The sequence below is a fragment of the Stegostoma tigrinum genome, chromosome 40 (genome assembly GCF_030684315.1).
Source record: "Stegostoma tigrinum isolate sSteTig4 chromosome 40, sSteTig4.hap1, whole genome shotgun sequence".
Taxonomy (NCBI): domain Eukaryota; kingdom Metazoa; phylum Chordata; class Chondrichthyes; order Orectolobiformes; family Stegostomatidae; genus Stegostoma; species Stegostoma tigrinum.
The window spans coordinates 10,287,053-10,304,901 of NC_081393.1; the positions used below are offsets into that span (position 1 = coordinate 10,287,053).

General features: G+C 43.5%; 1 protein-coding gene across 2 annotated transcripts in view; it reads left to right on the forward strand.

The window, feature by feature from the left end:
• Window positions 1–2,676: 2,676 nt before the first annotated feature.
• Window positions 2,677–17,849, forward strand: part of snrnp200 (small nuclear ribonucleoprotein 200 (U5)) — a 35,848-nt gene continuing 20,675 nt past the window's right edge. For both annotated transcript variants that reach the window (XM_048523132.2, XM_048523134.2), the window contains exons 1-16: window positions 2,677–2,808; window positions 3,573–3,736; window positions 4,570–4,741; window positions 5,568–5,760; window positions 7,661–7,716; window positions 8,187–8,285; window positions 8,749–8,901; window positions 9,128–9,227; window positions 9,947–10,083; window positions 10,190–10,273; window positions 11,427–11,600; window positions 12,055–12,192; window positions 12,352–12,507; window positions 15,259–15,429; window positions 16,000–16,193; window positions 17,671–17,794. In XM_048523132.2, coding sequence (XP_048379089.1) covers window positions 2,764–2,808; window positions 3,573–3,736; window positions 4,570–4,741; window positions 5,568–5,760; window positions 7,661–7,716; window positions 8,187–8,285; window positions 8,749–8,901; window positions 9,128–9,227; window positions 9,947–10,083; window positions 10,190–10,273; window positions 11,427–11,600; window positions 12,055–12,192; window positions 12,352–12,507; window positions 15,259–15,429; window positions 16,000–16,193; window positions 17,671–17,794 — 2,160 coding nt within the window. In that variant the 5' untranslated portion in view covers window positions 2,677–2,763. The remainder of the gene's footprint in view (window positions 2,809–3,572; window positions 3,737–4,569; window positions 4,742–5,567; window positions 5,761–7,660; window positions 7,717–8,186; window positions 8,286–8,748; window positions 8,902–9,127; window positions 9,228–9,946; window positions 10,084–10,189; window positions 10,274–11,426; window positions 11,601–12,054; window positions 12,193–12,351; window positions 12,508–15,258; window positions 15,430–15,999; window positions 16,194–17,670; window positions 17,795–17,849) is intronic.

The window sequence follows — 17,849 nt, forward strand, 5'->3', positions numbered from 1 at the left end:
ATCAAGCTGTGCGTAGATCCTCAGTACGCAAACACCAAGTGTCACTACTTACTGAGGTTCTACCTGTCCCCGGTGTTGCGAAGGATGGGCCTGGCCTTGTTGCCGCGGAACGCTCCGAGTAGTTGGACCATTCCATACCACCTGTCCTTCGTGGAGAAATTTTTGAAAGAAACACCTTTGACCACAAGGCCGTCAGGCAGCGGTCAGCACGTAGTATCCTCGAGACCCTTCGGGAAAAGGAGAGGGTGGATCCCGTCGTGTGGTTCCCCACGCAGACTGCTAAAGTCGTTCGGCAGAATGCCTCATCGCCAGAACTTTCAAACAAGCACAAGGACATTGCTTGGCTGGCGGTGAGAGGGGCTCTGCCAGTGAGATCCTTTATGCATGCCCGGAATCTCTGCGCCACCGCACGCTGCCCTTGAGGTGGCTGCCGGGGAGACGAGACTGTTGATCACCTCCTTCTGGAGTGTGCCTATGCGCAGGAGGTCTGGAGGGGGATGCAGTGGTGTTTGTCGAGGTTTGTCCCGAGCAGCTCCGTGACGCGGGACTCCGTGCTCTACGGGCTGTTTCCCGGGACGCACACCGAGACCAACATCAACTGCGCCTGGAGGACCATCAATGCGGTGAAAGACGCTCTTTGGTCTGCCCGCAACTTGCTAGTCTGCCAGCTGAAAGAACTGACCCCGACCGAGTGTTGCAGACTGGCGCACTCCAAGGTCCAGGACTACGTGCTGAGGGACGCGCTAAAGCTTGGGGCAGCCGCCGCCAAGGCGCGGTGGGCAAGACCACAGTATGAAACCCCTCATCCAGAATAGAAAAAAGGGCCGTATCTGGTAAATGGGCCCAGCTGGCGCCTTCCCCAACTGGTCAGGGAGCCAACGGGGACTGTGCGGGGGTGACGACTGCTGGGGTGTTTTCTTTGCTTTATTTTTTCTTTTGTTTTTTTTTCCTTTAGTTGGTGTATGTACCCCCTGGGTCACCCGGAGCGGCTTGCATGACTGGGTAGGTGTGTAAATATGTTTTATTTTTTGTACATCTTATGAATCAAGTATATTTTTTCAAATAAAAAAGTGACGAAACGTCTGAAAACTAACCTTCCAGCTCAGCGAGCAAACTCACATCCAGAACCTCAACCTGACCTACAAATCTTCTCAAAACTCGCTGGCACAGGATCAATGAGATTAAAGTCATATACATGTGACTCAAAGATTGGTATGGGAAAAACGGGTTCAAATTCATGGGATATGGAACCAGTGGTGGGGAAGCACCATTATGTAAGTTATCGGAGCAGAATTAGCCCACTGTGCCTGCTCTGCCATTCAATTGTGGCTGATACGTTTCTCAAATCCATTCTACTGCCTTCTCCCCATAACGTTTGATCACTGTACTGATCAAGAATCTATCTCTGTCTTAAAGAAACACAATGACTTTGCCTCCACAGCTACTCACTGAAATTTAGAAGAATGAGAGGTGATGTCATTGAAACATATCAGATTCTTAAAGTGCTTGACAGGGTAATTCCTGCAACGACATCTCCTCTCATGAGAATGTCAAAGACTAGAGGGCATAGTCTCAGAATACAGGAATGGCAACTGAAGACTGATTTGAGCAAGAATGTTTTCTCTCAAAAGGTTGCAAATCTTCAGAATTCCTTGCCGCACACAGCAGTCCTTGTGGAGGGATTTTCTACTCAACCTGTTAGAGAGGTTATTACTGGAGCAGGTGGAACGTGAACTTGGGTCTCCGGGCAGAGAGAATAGGGACACTACCAGTGTTGCATAGAACCCTATATTTAAGGCTCAAATGCATTCTTGATCAGTAGGGGTATCGAGGGTTTTGGGGAAAGGGCAGGAAAGTGGATGTGAGGAGTGTAAGATCAATCATGATCCCATCCAGTGGCGCAGCAGACTCGAGGGCCGAATGGCCTACCCCTGTTCCTCTTTCGAATGGTCTTACGGTTTTAAGAATGAAGACAAAACGACTGCACTGAGCAAAATTTTTCTTGCAGACTATGCATGTTACAGGAGAAAAGAAGCCGAGATCGCTGGAAAATATAAGGGAGAAAATTGCTGTCGGGAGATCTGGAGAGATTATTATTCGTCCAGAAGACAAGTGATATTAAGAGGTGCAGTAGGGAACAGAGAGATTAAAGCGGCGAACCCAGCACTGAAAAGCCTTTTTTTGGCCTGGAAGCAAACAGTATGAATAACTCTAGCAGCTTGAACTAACAGAAAACGCCGGCATCTATTTTCATGTTTGACAGGTTGGGGTGAGGTGGTGCCCTCTGATGGTGTCAAAAAGCTCATTGCGTCCTATTCAACCTTCCCTGTCCTGACTTCAGTTGGCCAAGTCTCCAGCTGATGCGGGATAAGCAGTGATGCCCGGTTTCTGCCCCTCGCAGTAAAGAGCATCGGACCAATTTAACTGCCCGAACTCCCCCCAGATGGAGGGAAGGGTAAAAGAAATTGTGGGTAAAGTGTCGAAAATGGCGGGAGACAGCCAACGGTTGCTATCTTCCAAGGGGGTGAGATAACCGTTGTTTACGGTGGCGACAGAATTAAACAAATAAATAAAAAGTAAACAATACTGGCCATGTTTCAGGAACTCACCTGTCGCCAAAGGGAAAATTAAACTGGCGTTGAGAAACGATGCGGGTTTCCCGTTCCCATGGAGACCGTTGGGCTTTGACCCGGAAGGCGAATCCGCGGCGGCCGGAGGTCAGGTTTGAGTGCCATCCGGCGGCGGAGGCATCGCCAAGCAGCAATGGCGGATGTTACTGCTCGTAGCCTGCAGTATGAGTACAAAGCGGTGAGTGCTGTCGGTGTTGAGGATCGATAACCCTCGGTTTGATCCCCTAGACAGGCTGGATACAGTCGTGCGCGGGCTTGCATGGCCAGAGCTGAATTGGGCGAGTACAGTGCCACTGTTAAGCACACCGCCAGGTTGAGGCCTAGCCCTTGCTGTGGTGAATGCGACATAAGAACTGGGTTGGCATCTCTGTTGAGCTGAAATCAGGAAATTGAAGGGACCTCCAGGCAACCTAGGAACACGTCTCTAGAGCCCTTGTCATTGTTATCGAATTGTTTCTAATGGCTTTTTATTTTCATTCTTTGTCTTAAATGAGTACACAATTTATGTCCCAGTTCCATCCCACAACAAAAAATTAGTATTGGGCAATTTTGAAATCAGATTCTCGACAAAAATGAATGCTGGTTTTTTTTGGAAATGCCAATCGACCCTCAACTTCTCGTGAAAATCCTCTAAAATCAGTAATTTTGGAAGGGATACAGGGAAATATGTGTAATTCCCAACTTTGCTCAAGGACTGGAAATTTTGCATGGTTTACACCCAAGTGCAATACTGACAGAGATAGTGGGAACCACAGTTGCTGGAGAATCCCAAGATTACAAAGTGTGGAGCTGCATGAACACAGCAGGCCAAGCAGCATCTTAGGAGCACAGAAGTTCCTGCTGTATTCGTTCAGCTCCACATTTTGTTATCTTGCAATACCGACAGGTTTGTGCAAACCGCTCCATATGAGAATAAGACTAGTTTCTTCATTCTTTTTGCAGAACTCCAACCTTGTATTGCAAGCAGATCGTTCACTGATCGACCGAACAAGACGAGATGAGCCCACAGGAGAAGTGCTGTCTCTGGTTGGAAAGCTCGAAGGGTCGCGAATGGGAGACAAAGCTCAGAGAACAAAGCCACAGTTGCAGGAGGAAAGACGAGCAAAGTAAGGACATATCTTGTCAAATATCACAGTTTATTTGGAGTTGGGAGCAGAGTTATACTAATAAGCTATCTTTATGAACTAAAAAAGTTTAATCCTGAATGATAAAATGTTTTTTGGTAAAATGCAGGTAAACAGACAAGGTGGGTCAATCAGTTCAAAGCACTTGATATTTTGGTTTACTGAAAAATTTTAATGCTTCACAATGAGCAAAGGTGTCAGATTAAACAAGAAATTTAGACCTGAGGTGATAGTAAAATAATCATTCCACCTCATGGTGGGAAACATATGACTTTGGTGCATGGTGTTATTTAATGTAAGCAACATTATGAACATTTACAAGCATTTGTTTCTCAACAGTCCACATCCTAGTCTTTACATTCCACAGATTATATCTTGCTCTTAACTCAAAAGAACCATGAAGGTTCAGAACAGGTATCTACTCATTCATAGGATAGACAGGTTTTCGGTGTCTCGGGGAATTGAGGGATGTGGGGAATTGGCAAAAGAGAGGGTCACTCCACAAAGCGACTAGTCCAGTCCGGCTCCTGTCTATCATTTTCAGTGGTGTACTGAAATGTTGAATAAGTGCCAAGGCTTTCTTTACTCATTGTAATAGTAGTTGAGGGAGGTTTGCAGTTGAGCATGTCAAATTTCAGTCGTTTGGAGCTTCCTATTCTGCACAGGGGAGATTATTTGTAATCAGATTGGGCACTTTTCAACCCATCCTTTAGATTGGTGGTTTTGTGCACAAATATATATTTGTGCTCTGGTTAAGTGAGAATTCTTACTTGAATTTCTTGGCTGTTAAAATGTTTTGAATTTGTCTCATGCAGAAGGAGAAAGCGTGATGAAGACCGACATGACATGAACAAAATGAGGGGATACACTTTGTTGTCAGAGGGCATTGATGAAATGGTTGGAATTGTGTACAAACCCAAAACAAAGGAGACCAGAGAGACCTACGAGGTGTTGCTCAGTTTCATTCAGGCTGCACTTGGTGACCAGGTGAGAGTCTCCAGTGAAAAAATATCCCAGACAGATCCCCTGCTACTAAAAGTGATGGACATAACTGATCTCTTTAATGATTAACTAATTTTAAGATCTACTACATCACAGACAGGATGCCACTTTATGCAAAGGGGATGGTTTCCATTTGTCTTGGCTTGTTTCTTGGGATGTTGATGTTTCAGCACTTCCACTGCATGCATTTGTCTTCCTTTAGGTTCTTTTACTTTTAACCTGATTTGTACCTGAGACTTAGTCAAAGTTGATTGACTCCGTTCCTTTGATTTCTTTGACTCTTGCTCTTTGAGGCGTTCTGTACCACGGCCAGTGTGGAAGTAGGCCATTCAGCTTATCGAGGCCATACCACCCCTCCAAAGAGCATCCCACTGAGATCCATCCCATTCCCTTAACCTTGCATTTCCCATGGCTAACCTACCTAGTTGCACATCCCTGGACACTTCGGGAAATTTAGCATAGCCAATCTACTCAACCTGCACATCTTTGGACTGGGCAGAAACCGGAGCACCTGGAGGAAACCCAGTTAGACACAGGGAGAATGTGCAAATTGTACACAGACAGTTGCCCAACGCTGGAATTGAACCCGGGTCTCTGGCAGTGTGAGGCAGCAGTGCTAACCACTGAGCTAACATGCTGATTTGCCTGCCCTACTTCCATATGACAGATGCATGTGCCATAGACAGCGTGAGCAGTAATTCATCAATGATCACTTTAGAGGTTGAACAAGGAAGATAAATTGTTACAGGGAGACGTATTGCATCTGCATTAGCTGGCAATTTTTCTATATTGATTGGGCTTTTCTTTCTAGCCACGTGATATTCTCTGTGGAGCAGCAGATGAGGTCCTCGCTGTGCTGAAAAATGATAAACTGCGTGACAAAGAGCGACGGAAGGAAATAGAAATGCTCCTGGGACAGTTGGAGGATACCCGTTACCATGTACTGGTGAATCTAGGAAAGAAAATCAGTGACTATGGAGGAGATAAAGAAGTGCAGAATATGGGTATGCAGGACGAACTGTTAAAGGCTGAAGTGTCACATCAGTAGGCCAGTGAAGTGCCAATAAAGTATTTTGTTTTGTATTATCTTAACTTCCCCACTATTTTCCCGAACCCTACCCCAGATGGATTAGAATAAGTTGTCCCCTTCATTGCATGGAAGAGTTCAGTCATTTCAGACTTGTCTTGATGCCACAGTTTGGACAGAGGTTTGAAAACTAAGAAGCCTCTGCTAAAATATTTGATTTATTTGTCCCAATATGTGGGAAAAGTTTCACTCGTTAACTCAGTGTCTAAAAGCAAATTGGAACACAATGTGATTTGCTGCCAATTGGAAAATTATAACTTGGGACCTTGTCTGCCCACCCTTTTGATTAAATTCGATTAATTTGCCATTTTAATGTTCAACAGGAGCTGTTACTTCTTCCCTTGGCTGCTTGTGTGGAGTACCTGATGTCATTAAGTTTCAAGCTGGAGTCACTGAGCTTTCTGCCTCAGTGATCCTTCGTATCATCTTGTTTCAGTATTTGTTAACTGAGCATTTAATTCTGTGGTGCTTTTGTTAATGCTCGTGCTGTTTGCTTTTGAGCAACCAAAGCTATATGTTTGAAGTTAGCACTTGTGGCCGAGGTCTTTTGAGTTTTCATCCTCATATCCAAAGTTTTCACACATGGGACTAATAATTAGCATTTATCTGAAATAACATTATTAAAAGCAGCGTTCTCCAGCAAATGATAATTGTGCTAAGTATTAATTGATTTGTATCAGTTCAGATGATCAGATTGTCAAGATTGTGTCTACAAAGGTTGAATCAGCTCTGAACCAAAAACAGAAATGTTTGGAGAAAGTCTGTGGAGAGAGAAAGCTGAGTTGATGTTTTGAGTCTAGTGACCCTTCTTCAGAACTATTTGTAGCTCTAAAAAGGCGATATGCTGAAGATGGGAGAACAGAGATGTACAGGAGTAAGTGAATAGCTGAGGATGGAGCACAGAGAGAGTAAGACAGTTAGGCAGACAAAGGGACAAAGAAAAGATAATAATGGGGGCCATAAGCTGGTGAAAATGGGTTAAATGTCCTGAAAGCTGTCCATGTCATGAGGGTGTGGTGTTCAGGTTGAAAAATTATGGAACTTGATGTTGAGTCCTAAATGGTTCAGGGTCCCCAAGCAAACCAATGAGATGCTGTACTCATAGTTCCGAAAAAAGATTGCCGAACCCTTGTGCTGAGCCTTGCTGGAGCAGAGACAGAAATGTTGGCTGTGGACATGGTGGCATGTTAACGTGGAGAACTGGAAGCTTGGGATCATTTTTTTTGATGACCATTGGATCAGTTTTGTTGTCTGCCAGTCGGAATCCTCAGTTGAGCAAGGACGGTCAACTGTTTGTCCAAAAGCTTTTCTTTACCATCTGAAATAAAACAAAAGAACAATCTTATACTTCAAACTGTTATGATTGCTTTGGTGATACTGAACTGAAACTGAGTCTGTGTTACAGGAGAGTCATCATGTTAATATGATAATAAGTTATAATTTTTCAATTGGCAGCAAATCACATAGTGTCTAAAAGCAACTTGGAACACAGAGATAACAAGGTGTAGAGCTGGATGAACACAGCAGGTCAAGCAGCATCACCGGAGCAGGAAAGCTGACGTTTCGGGTGGAGACCCTCCTCGGCCCGAAACGTCAGCTTTCCTGCTCCTGTGATGTTGCTTGACCTGCTATGTTCATCCAGCTCGACACCTTGTTATCTCAGATCGTTCAGCATCTGCAGTTCGTACTGTCTTTGTTTTTAGACACTGTTGTGCATGCTGTCCGTAAACTCTCAGTTCTGTCTTAGGAGTTGCTTCTGTTTCTGAAGGAAACTGCTTTGAATCGGAACAAATTAAGAGCTTGTGCTCCTTTTTCAGACGATAACATTGACGAGACATATGGAGTGAATGTGCAGTTCGAGTCTGATGAAGAGGTGAGTGCAGTTACCTTAAAAATCTTGTTGAAGTTGCTGAAACCCACTTGTAGACTTTGTAGACTAACATGGTTAGTAGGATCTGAAACTTGGTGCTTGCTCCAGGGAGATAGCTGAACTATTGATTATAGATCGGTGGTGGCACAGACTGCATTGTGACTGCGTGAGTGTCTAAGTGAGAATTGTTCACGCATTATGACACATGGACACATCTGCTACATGTAGTTGACATGGCGCACTGAATAGATGATGAGCAGAAGTTGGCAATTTGGCCCATGGATTTGGCTTCACTATTGTCTTTCGCCATCCTCATTCATCAGTCCACAATGTTGCCATCTGTTTAGATTTCATTAATAGGTGATTGGTAATGACCGAGGATACCTGTAGATTGCACCTGAGGGTTTTATTTTCCTTTTTGTATTCACTTTGTTTTAGTATGCCTGCTGTTTTGTATCCACTTCTTAATTCAGGAAGGTGATGAGGATGCATTTGGTGAAGTGCGTGAAGAAGCATCAGATGAGGACACGGAAGGCGAGGAAGCTGACATCAGCTGCACACTTTCAGCTAATGTAAGTCCTGCTGTTAACCTTGGTATGTTATGAACATGAAAAGACTTGTCTTGATGAAATCATGACTTTTTGAATGATCCACTAGAGTGAGAGTGAGCTCGTGCCATGCACCAAACTATACAAACAGAAGTGGTATGGATCTCCACTTACAGTACACTGCCTGGAGCCAAATTAAAATTTTACAATGTTGTTAATCATACTGTCATTTCACTGTATCTGCGAGGATTCTGTTCCGAAGAACCGTTGCAAAAGATGAAATTTGCAAGTGCAAAGCTCATTTAAAATGAAGGTTAAAAATAGGTTTAAAATTATGGATATGTGAGTTTTACAGTTGCTGAATTTTGTGGACACATTTTTTGGCACGGATAGGCAAATTTGCAATTTCTGATTTTGCAGATACCAAGTCTTATGCAGAATGCTTACTGAGCATTTCATTGAAAGAGTGCTTTATTTTGTATTTTAGCTGGGTGCTGCTGGAGATGTGCTGAGTGCAAAAAAGAAAGACCTGCATCCTAGAGACATTGATGCTTTTTGGCTCCAGAGGCAGCTCAGCCGCTTCTATGATGACGCTATTATGTCACAGAAAAAGGCTGATGAAGTCCTCGACATCCTCAAGGTGAGCTCCCAGCTGCTGGAACGGTTGTCAGAAGTGGGCACTGCATTGTAAATTGAGGTTACCTGATTGTTGGAATCTGTTTTGACATTGCTATCCTTTGTACTCAATACCCCTTTAACTTCTTAAAATCTTTAGTCAAATTTCAGTTGATAATACAGTTGGAGCTGCCGACAATTGATTATTTTTAACTATGTTTCATATTAACCTTGCACGTTTCCCTCATCAGACGGCTGGTGATGACCGTGAATGTGAGAATCAACTTGTTTTGCTTCTTGGCTTCAACACTTTTGACTTCATCAAGATTCTCAGACAGCATCGCATGATGAGTGAGTGTCGTAAGGTATATGTGGGTGTGTGCACACAACAACATGTAACACCTACCTATTAAGGGAACAGCATTGAGGCACTCTCTTGGCCTTCTCACAGTGATTCAGACTGATGTTCAGAAATGCACAAGTTTCTCAACTGTCTTGAACTGATGTTATTGACTGTGTGTGTCTAATCTAAAATAAGATAGGATTCTGCAAAACTCAACTTCTAGCAGATGTGAGTCTCCCAACGCAAATGGTACAAATGCAGTGCAAGTGTCAGTTTCACTTGGCTTTTTGGGCAACTTCATCTTTGGGTATTTTTCTGAAGATGAGGCTGAGTGGAAAGAGCTCGTTAGCATTTGATTCTGGCAAAATAGATATGCTTCCACCCACAGCATCAAATTAGGTGAAAAAAAGTGCTTTCCCTCCTACCTATGCTTAGAACAAATGGTAGCAGCGTCAAAATAATCAATGTTTTAATCAGTCAGCCATGGATCACTGTTTGACTGGACTGCTTGATTGTGCCATTGGCATGTCTGATCTTAGATTTCTCCTTGAGTGAAACAGTGAGGTAGATGCATGGAAGAATGAGTGATGACATTGAACTTTTGAGTGGTGTTTGCTTGTTAGTCAAAAATCAGAGTTTTCTGCACCTCATATGAAGATGATGTGTATGTTTTCAGAACTACTTTTATTATCCCACATGCTAACTGTTCTTTACTTCATCCTTAAAGTTTTGTACTGTACACTGTTGGCCAGTGCTCAGAGTGAGGCAGAGAAGGAAAGAATTCAGAATAAGATGGAGGCAGATGCAGAGCTTTCCAAAGTTCTGTACAAACTTCAAGAGACTGAAAAAGAGGACATTATTCGGGTAAGATGCAAAATAATCAGTGAACACACCAGGCCTGACCATCAATACTACTTGGACAAATTATAACTTATCCAGTATGTTTATCAAAAGTCATTTGTTCTTTTAGGAGGAAAGATCCCGTAGAGAACGAGTTCGTCAATCCCGTGTGGATACAGATCTCGAAGCAATGGATCTTGATCGAGAAGGAGAGGTTAGACTGAGTTCAAATATAATGTTGGGATCATTTACAGCAGCAGTGTTCCTGTGACCTAGATAATAAATCTAAAGCAGAAAAACACAGATTAATGGTTGCGCACCTTGTGAAGAGAGATTTATGGTTAATGAAAATGGTACTAAGGACGAGAGCAAATGAGAAACATGTTCACCTGACACTAATTCTGGGGCAAGTTTGGCACAATCTCTTTGACTGTCAGGGAGAATGGAAAGAACCTTTCTGTTGCTGATTAGTGGAATTAGTCATATTGCCTTGATAAAGTCCTGATTCATATTGGAATCAAGATCAAGAGATGATGTGTGAACATCAAGAAGGCTCTTAGCATTACAAATTTAAACAGTGAAAATTTAAGAATCTTTTACCTGACATGATCAGATTGAACTGTTCAAAATTATCAAGAAAATGATCTTTGACATATTGTTTGAAAGGTTTAATCGTGAGCAGAGACCAGCTTAAAAATAACAAACTATTTTGCGGTATTAAGAGAAATCAACAGGAACCTTTACTCCACATACCTACAGTTATTTGTGTAAAATAAGACAGGCACTGTTATCGATTGTGATCGTGTGATGAGGTTCAAGTGGGACCTTGCATTCTAGCATGGAAGAATGAGAAGTGATTACGTATACTGCCTGGAAAAAGTCAAACATGAATTGTGTAGAAAGGGGAAAGTTCATTTTGTCACCCTGTCAATACATAAAACCTCAGGAGACAGCACTGCGGTTGACACCACTTGGAGGTTTAGAGCAGAATGCTTTAATTGTTTGCCTTGTGCCTGAAACTCTCTACAACGTAAATGTAACTTGAAAAGATGAATTTTAGTTCAAGTGAAATGTGGATTCAAATTTCACCTTGGTGTTATTGGCCTTTCTGTGCCAGTGAAGAGCTTTGAGGAAGCGCATTGCCAATATCGTGTCAGTCTGTGATATGAAGTGCATTGTCAGGCTATCTACTGAATTTACAGTTGTCTGAATAGCCAGTAAAAGAAAATTATCTATGCCAGGAGAACTTGTGATTATGTCTTGGCAAGTTGCTGGTGATCATGGATAACACTCCTCCATTGCGGTAATGCTTCCTTCGACAAAGATAATTTTGTGGTTTCTGTTAATTCAACTGTTCATTCTTTTAGATTCTGGCTCCCAGACAGGTTCTGGATTTGGAGGATTTGGCCTTTGCACAGGGGAGTCATCTAATGGCAAACAAGCGATGCCAGCTACCAGATGGTTCATTCCGCAAGCAGCGCAAAGGGTACGAGGAGGTGCATGTACCAGCTCTTAAACCAAAGCCATTCAGCTCAGATGAGGTGAGAGATCAGTGTACTGTCTTCATTCGATTGTACCAGCTCTTGTTTGTCAGTATTGATGCATAATCAGCTGCTAAGTGGCATTGCTGATGATGACAAACATACTCTATCAACTCTGGAGATGTAAATTAGAAACTGGAAACGCATAGCAGGCCATTCAGTATCCAAAATGCAATTCCGTCTTTTCTACGAGATTTTGCACAAGTTTAGTGGCGTGCACAGTAACAATTTCTCCTCAGCAATTGAAATGTTTACAAATTGAAGCTGCCACCGAAGTGCAGAGACGTGTCCTCAGACAGGAGTGGTCACTATCATGCTCAAACACATCATTACTATATTCTGATTGTGTACATTGAACCTGGATATGTTAGAGAAATGTTGAAGAACCAGTGAGATTGGGATATTGTTGCTTTGTTTTTCTGCTCAGTATTTGATTTTTTTTCTTATCTTGTAGCAACTGATATCTGTAGAGAAGATGCCAAAGTACACGCAAGCAGCATTCGAAGGCTTCAAAACACTGAATCGGATTCAAAGTAAGCTGTGCAAAGCAGCAATGGAAACTGATGAAAACCTGCTTCTGTGTGCTCCGACTGTGAGTAAACACTAACTTAGACTGTCCATCTGTCTGATTATGTATCCCTGTGCAGAAGGTGATGAACACCTTGGAATTGGTGATCAGTTTATGCAGCATGGCCGTGAGTACCTGTTATTAATTCCAAATCTAAGTGAAGTTTTTTTTCTACACTTGTAGGGTGCTGGCAAGACAAATGTGGCTCTGATGTGCATGTTACGTGAGATTGGGAAGCACATTAATATGGATGGAACCATCAATGTCGATGACTTCAAGATTATATACATTGCACCTATGAGATCCCTGGTTCAGGAGATGGTGGGCAGTTTTAGTAAGGTGAGGAAGGGTGTCTGAAGATTCATCTCCCCAGCATAGTCTTCAAAAACAAGTGTAACTTGGTTATATCAACATTAGATACATTTCTTTTGCTTTGCATCAAGTGTTACTTGGTGTAGAAGCTTTTTAGATGTTATATTGGTCTAGAAATCCGAAGACCTGGACCAATAATCATTGTAACATGTGAGTGATAACACAGCACATTTGTTGATTTGCTTTCAGTAAATCAACTGATTCAGATGAACTGACATATGCTAGTAACAGTAATGGGAAGGAAAAAAAATTATCACAAAGAATAACAGCTACTCAAAGAAATGACTCGCCACAACCATTATTGCCTTGAGGGTAGTTGATGATAACCTTTTAAATGCTGCCCTTGCTAGCACCATGTACAGCCCAGAAATGAATTAACTGGAACAAATGATTAAGTTTCTGATTTCTTGACATACAGACAAAAAAATGAAGAGCAGGTTTAGACCATTTGGCCCATGAGGCCTAGTCCACCATTTAATTGTGTAATAGCCGATCTGATCATGGTCTTGGTACCACATTCTGGCCTATGCAGCGTGGCATGTGACTCCTTTTTTGGTCAGATTCTGTGTACTTCTGGCTTAATATTCATTGACCACCACCACTGCCCTTTGGACCGGAGTTCCACTGACACTCGAGTTTCTCAGGCAAAACAGTTCTGTCCGTCTTTGTTTTAAATGGGTAGTCCTTCAGTTTTAAGTGGACGATTCTTCATTTTTAAAATGTCCCCGACTTTCACTCACTCCCCACAAGAGGAGTTATCCATTGAGCACCCATTTTCTAAAGTTGCCTCAGGATTGTGTGATTCAATTTGAATACTTGCCACTCTTGTGAATAACAACAGATGCAGGTCCAACCTGTCCAACATTACCTAATGTGAGATGAACATAATCTCTCCCTTTTTCTGCCCACTTCCTCAAACAAATAACCAACCCCCGAAATGAGAAGAGTGAACCTTCTCTGTCTGCTTCTTGTGAATTTCTATCCTTTCATAGTACTACACTTGTGGTCTCACCAGTAGCCTCTATCACTACAGCAAGATGGCTTGACAGTTCCATTCCCCCGTTATTGTATGTGAATTAGCACAAACAACCTTTCATATTGCAACATGAGAAATTGCATAGACAATCAAAGTTAAAGAATTCTTCCAAGTTTATTGCATGTAGCAACCAATATAAGACACATGAAACCTCACATCTCAACGTAACTATCACTGATTAATGATGGACTTCAGCTACAATTTCACCCGACAGTGTCTGATTATGGCTATGTCCAGTGTTTAATCCTTGTGCACAGTGTGGTTCTGACATCAGTAAGGAGGACCTTGCAGATTTCTGTCGATGCCTGAAGCAGTCCCTTGGTCGATGCCAGATGGTCCATATGGTTTCATTTCTTCCTTGAGACTTCAGAGCGATTGATACAATTGAGTGGCTTGCTGGGCCATTTCAGAGGGCTGTTAAGAGTCACATAGTTGCTGTGGCTCCAGAGTCACAGGTAGGTCAGACCAGGTGAGGATGGCAGATTTTTTTCCCCTGAGGGATATGAGTGAACCATATGGCTTTTTTGCAGCAATCGGCAGGATTTCATGGTCATCGGTAGATTCTTAATTCCAGCTTTTTTAAAAATTGAGTTCAGATTCCACCATTTGCTCTGACAGGTTTCAAACCTGGGTCCCCACAACATGAGCTGAATTTCTGGACTAAGAGCTGGCAACAGTAGCAGAAGGCCAGTGCGTCCCCATAATATCACGTCCCCTCCCTCACAAATCTGTTCTTGTCTTCATCTGACTTGTATCCATTCGGCAATGATCCAATAATTCCAAGCCCAAGATCTCCGGAATGAAGAACGAGCTGAGATAAGAGTCGAGAAGAAACAAGAACAATAGGCAGGATGAAGCAGTTGGAATGCAGGATTTTCACTTAGTCCATTGGGCAGAGGCAGAAGGGGCCTGGTAGAATCAGCACAATTGAGGTTGAAGGTAATTTTTAATGGTGTTAGCATAAGTCAAAATAAAAGCAGTGGAGCTTTCATGAAGTTGAGACAAATGTTTGAGGTCATAGAGGAGCTCATGAAAACTGGCTTATCTTGTTTTGATGTTGACCTGGGATTGGTTGTCACACTTCTGGGTTTAAATTCCAATTGTAAAAGGCTGTCAGCATTGTCTGAGCTGTCAGTGCACGTCCGTGCACCAGTGATGGGTTGTTTCGTTGTAGGCTCCTGTCTACCTGCAGATAGGTTTAAAACAAACCATTTCATGATTTGAAGAAGAATGTTGAATCTATCCTGGTGTCTGAACCAACATTTATCCTACAACGAACACTGGCACCAACACACACTGATCACCGTTTGATTTACCACTGTGCAGTGTTGGTATGTCTTGTGTGGCTGCTGCCAAAGTAACAGAATCATAAAAAGATGAAGTGCTTTGGGATAACTGAGGATGCAAGACTCTTCTTCACCTTGGCACCTAGCACCCAAAGGAGAGCACAAAAATTGTAGAATAATCATTAGATGCTGATCTTTCTCAGTGGTCACAATATTTAAAGGCTGCATTGCCTGGGCCATTTGAAGAATCTCTGCAAAGGCACTTCAGGGTCTTTCAACAAGGAATAACAACAACCCACTTGAATTGTTCAACTTGAAACAGCTATGATATTCGGAATTGAATTAATAACTTTTTTGACCTGATGAGTTCACACCGTTTTGTGTTTCGGCTGACAGCGTTTAGCAAGTTATGGGATCAGTGTTGCAGAGCTGACAGGGGACCATCAACTGTGTAAAGAGGAAATCACTGCAACCCAGGTGATTGTGTGCACCCCAGAGAAGTGGGATATCATTACTCGCAAGGGAGGAGAGCGCACCTACACGCAAATTGTGCGACTCATGATAATTGTGAGTATGCAATTAAGTGCAAGAATTTTTGACCCTTCAATAGTGTTGATGTATATTTCACTTCCTAATTGGTGTGAATTGCAGGATGTGGTGCTCCTAATTGAAAATCCCCCTTGAGGTCACAACATAGCATGTTGAACTGTCGCTTGCTTTGTGCTACTCTTGTAAAAATGGGGGCTGAAGCCTGTGGGCAGGTTGAAGTAAAAAGCATTTTTATTGCCTCTAATTACTCCCCCAACTTACTTGGGCGTGCTTAATAATATTGATGTTAGAAACATGGAATGGAAAAAGTTTTGTACCTCCGCTTCGATAACCCTCTTAGCAGAAAACAGCTAGTCCCTTTGCTTTACAGAAAACTGAAAGAACTGCAGATGCTGGACATCAGAAACAAGGACAGAAATTGGTGGAAAAACTCAGCAGGTTCTGAAGAAGGGTCACTGGACCTGAAACGTTAACTCCTATCTGTCCACATATGTTGCCAGAACTGCTGAGTTTTTCCATCAATTTGTTTTTGTCCTTCACTTTCCAGGCTTGTCAGAAAATGATTACACCTTGACTTTTCTTCCTCAGGATGAGATTCACCTCCTGCATGATGATCGTGGTCCAGTATTGGAGGCTTTAGTTGCCAGGACAATTAGGAACATTGAAATGACTCAAGAAGATGTGCGATTAGTTGGGTTGAGTGCCACACTGCCTAATTATGAAGATGTTGCAACTCTTCTGAGAGTTGATCCAGCTAAAGGTCTTTTCTACTTTGATAATAGGTATTTCGTACCAGTACTGAGATTGTGCCTTATGCTTATACATGATATCGTTTTCTGTGATGGACAAGAGTGATTGGCAAGTGATTTGGAACTGTTTTGCGCATACCAATTTACCGTGTCTCCCGCATTTCCCGCAACACGTTCCTCACACCCCGCCCCCGCCACAACCGCCCAAAGAGGATCCTCCTCGTTCTCACACACCACCCCACCAACCTCCAGATACAACGCATCATCCTCCGACACTTCCGCCATCTACAATCCGACCCCACCACCCAAGACATTTTTCCATCCCCACCCTTGTCTGCTTTCCGGAGAGACCACTCTCTCCGTGACTCCCTTGTTCGCTCCACACTGCCCTCCAACCCCACCACACCCAGCACCTTCCCCTGCAATCGCAGGAAATGCTACACTTGCCCCCACACCACCTCCCTGACCCCTATCCCAGGCCCCAAGATGACTTTCCATATGAAGCAGAGGTTCACCTGCACATCTGCCAAGGTGGTATACTGCATCCATTGTACCCAGTGTGGCATCCTCTACATTGGGGAAACCAAGCGGCGGCTTGGGGACCGCTTTGCACAACGCCTCCGCTCAGTTCGCAATAAACAACTGCACCTCCCAGTTGCAAACCATTTTCACTCCCCCCTCCCATTCTTTAGATGACATGTCCATCATGGGCCTCCTGCAGTGCCACAATGATGCCACCCGAAGGTTGCAGGAACAGCAACTCATATTCCGCTTGGGAACCCTGCAGCCCAATGGTATCAATGTGGACTTCACCAGCTTCAAAATCTCCCCTTCCCCCACCACATCCCAAAACCAGCCGAGTTCGTCCCCTCCCCCCCCCCCCCCCCCCACTGCACCACACAACCAGCCCAGCTCTTCCCCCTCCACCCACTGCATCCCAAAACCAGCCCAACCTGTCTCTGCCTCCCTAACCTGTTCTTCCTCTCATCCATCCCTTCCTCCCACCCCAAGCCGCACCTCCATCTCCTACCTACTAACCTCATCCCACCTCCTTGACCTGTCCGTCTTCCCTGGACTGACCTATCCCCTCCCTACCTCCCCACCTATACTCTCCTCTCCACCTATCTTCTTTTCTCTCCATCTTCGGTCCACCTCCCCCTCTCTCCCTATTTATTCCAGAACCCTCACCCCATCCCCCTCTCTGATGAAGGGTCCAGGCCCGAAACGTCAGCTTTTGTGCTCCTGAGATGCTGCTGGGCCTGCTGTGTTCTTCCAGCCTCACATTTTATTATCTTAGGTTTAATATGGCTGGCTTGTGCATCAGTGTCTATCATTATGACCATATTGACAGTACTTAGAAAACGTTTCGGGGGAGGAGGAAGAGGCAGAACACAAAAGCAAAACGCTGTTCAAACAATAAGATGCAATTTGCAATGGGGAATGTAGTCTTCATTTGAAGCAGAATGTCACTTTCCTGCATGGAGTATTCATCGCAGTGTCTTTCACCCAGTTTTCGTCCTGTACCTCTGGAGCAGACATACGTTGGAATAACAGAAAAGAAAGCCATCAAACGTTTCCAGATTATGAATGAGATTGTGTATGAGAAGGTGATGGAGCATGCTGGAAAAAATCAGGTCAGTGATCTTGTCTGGAAATGTCAGTTGTATTCCCAACCCACCACTACCCAAG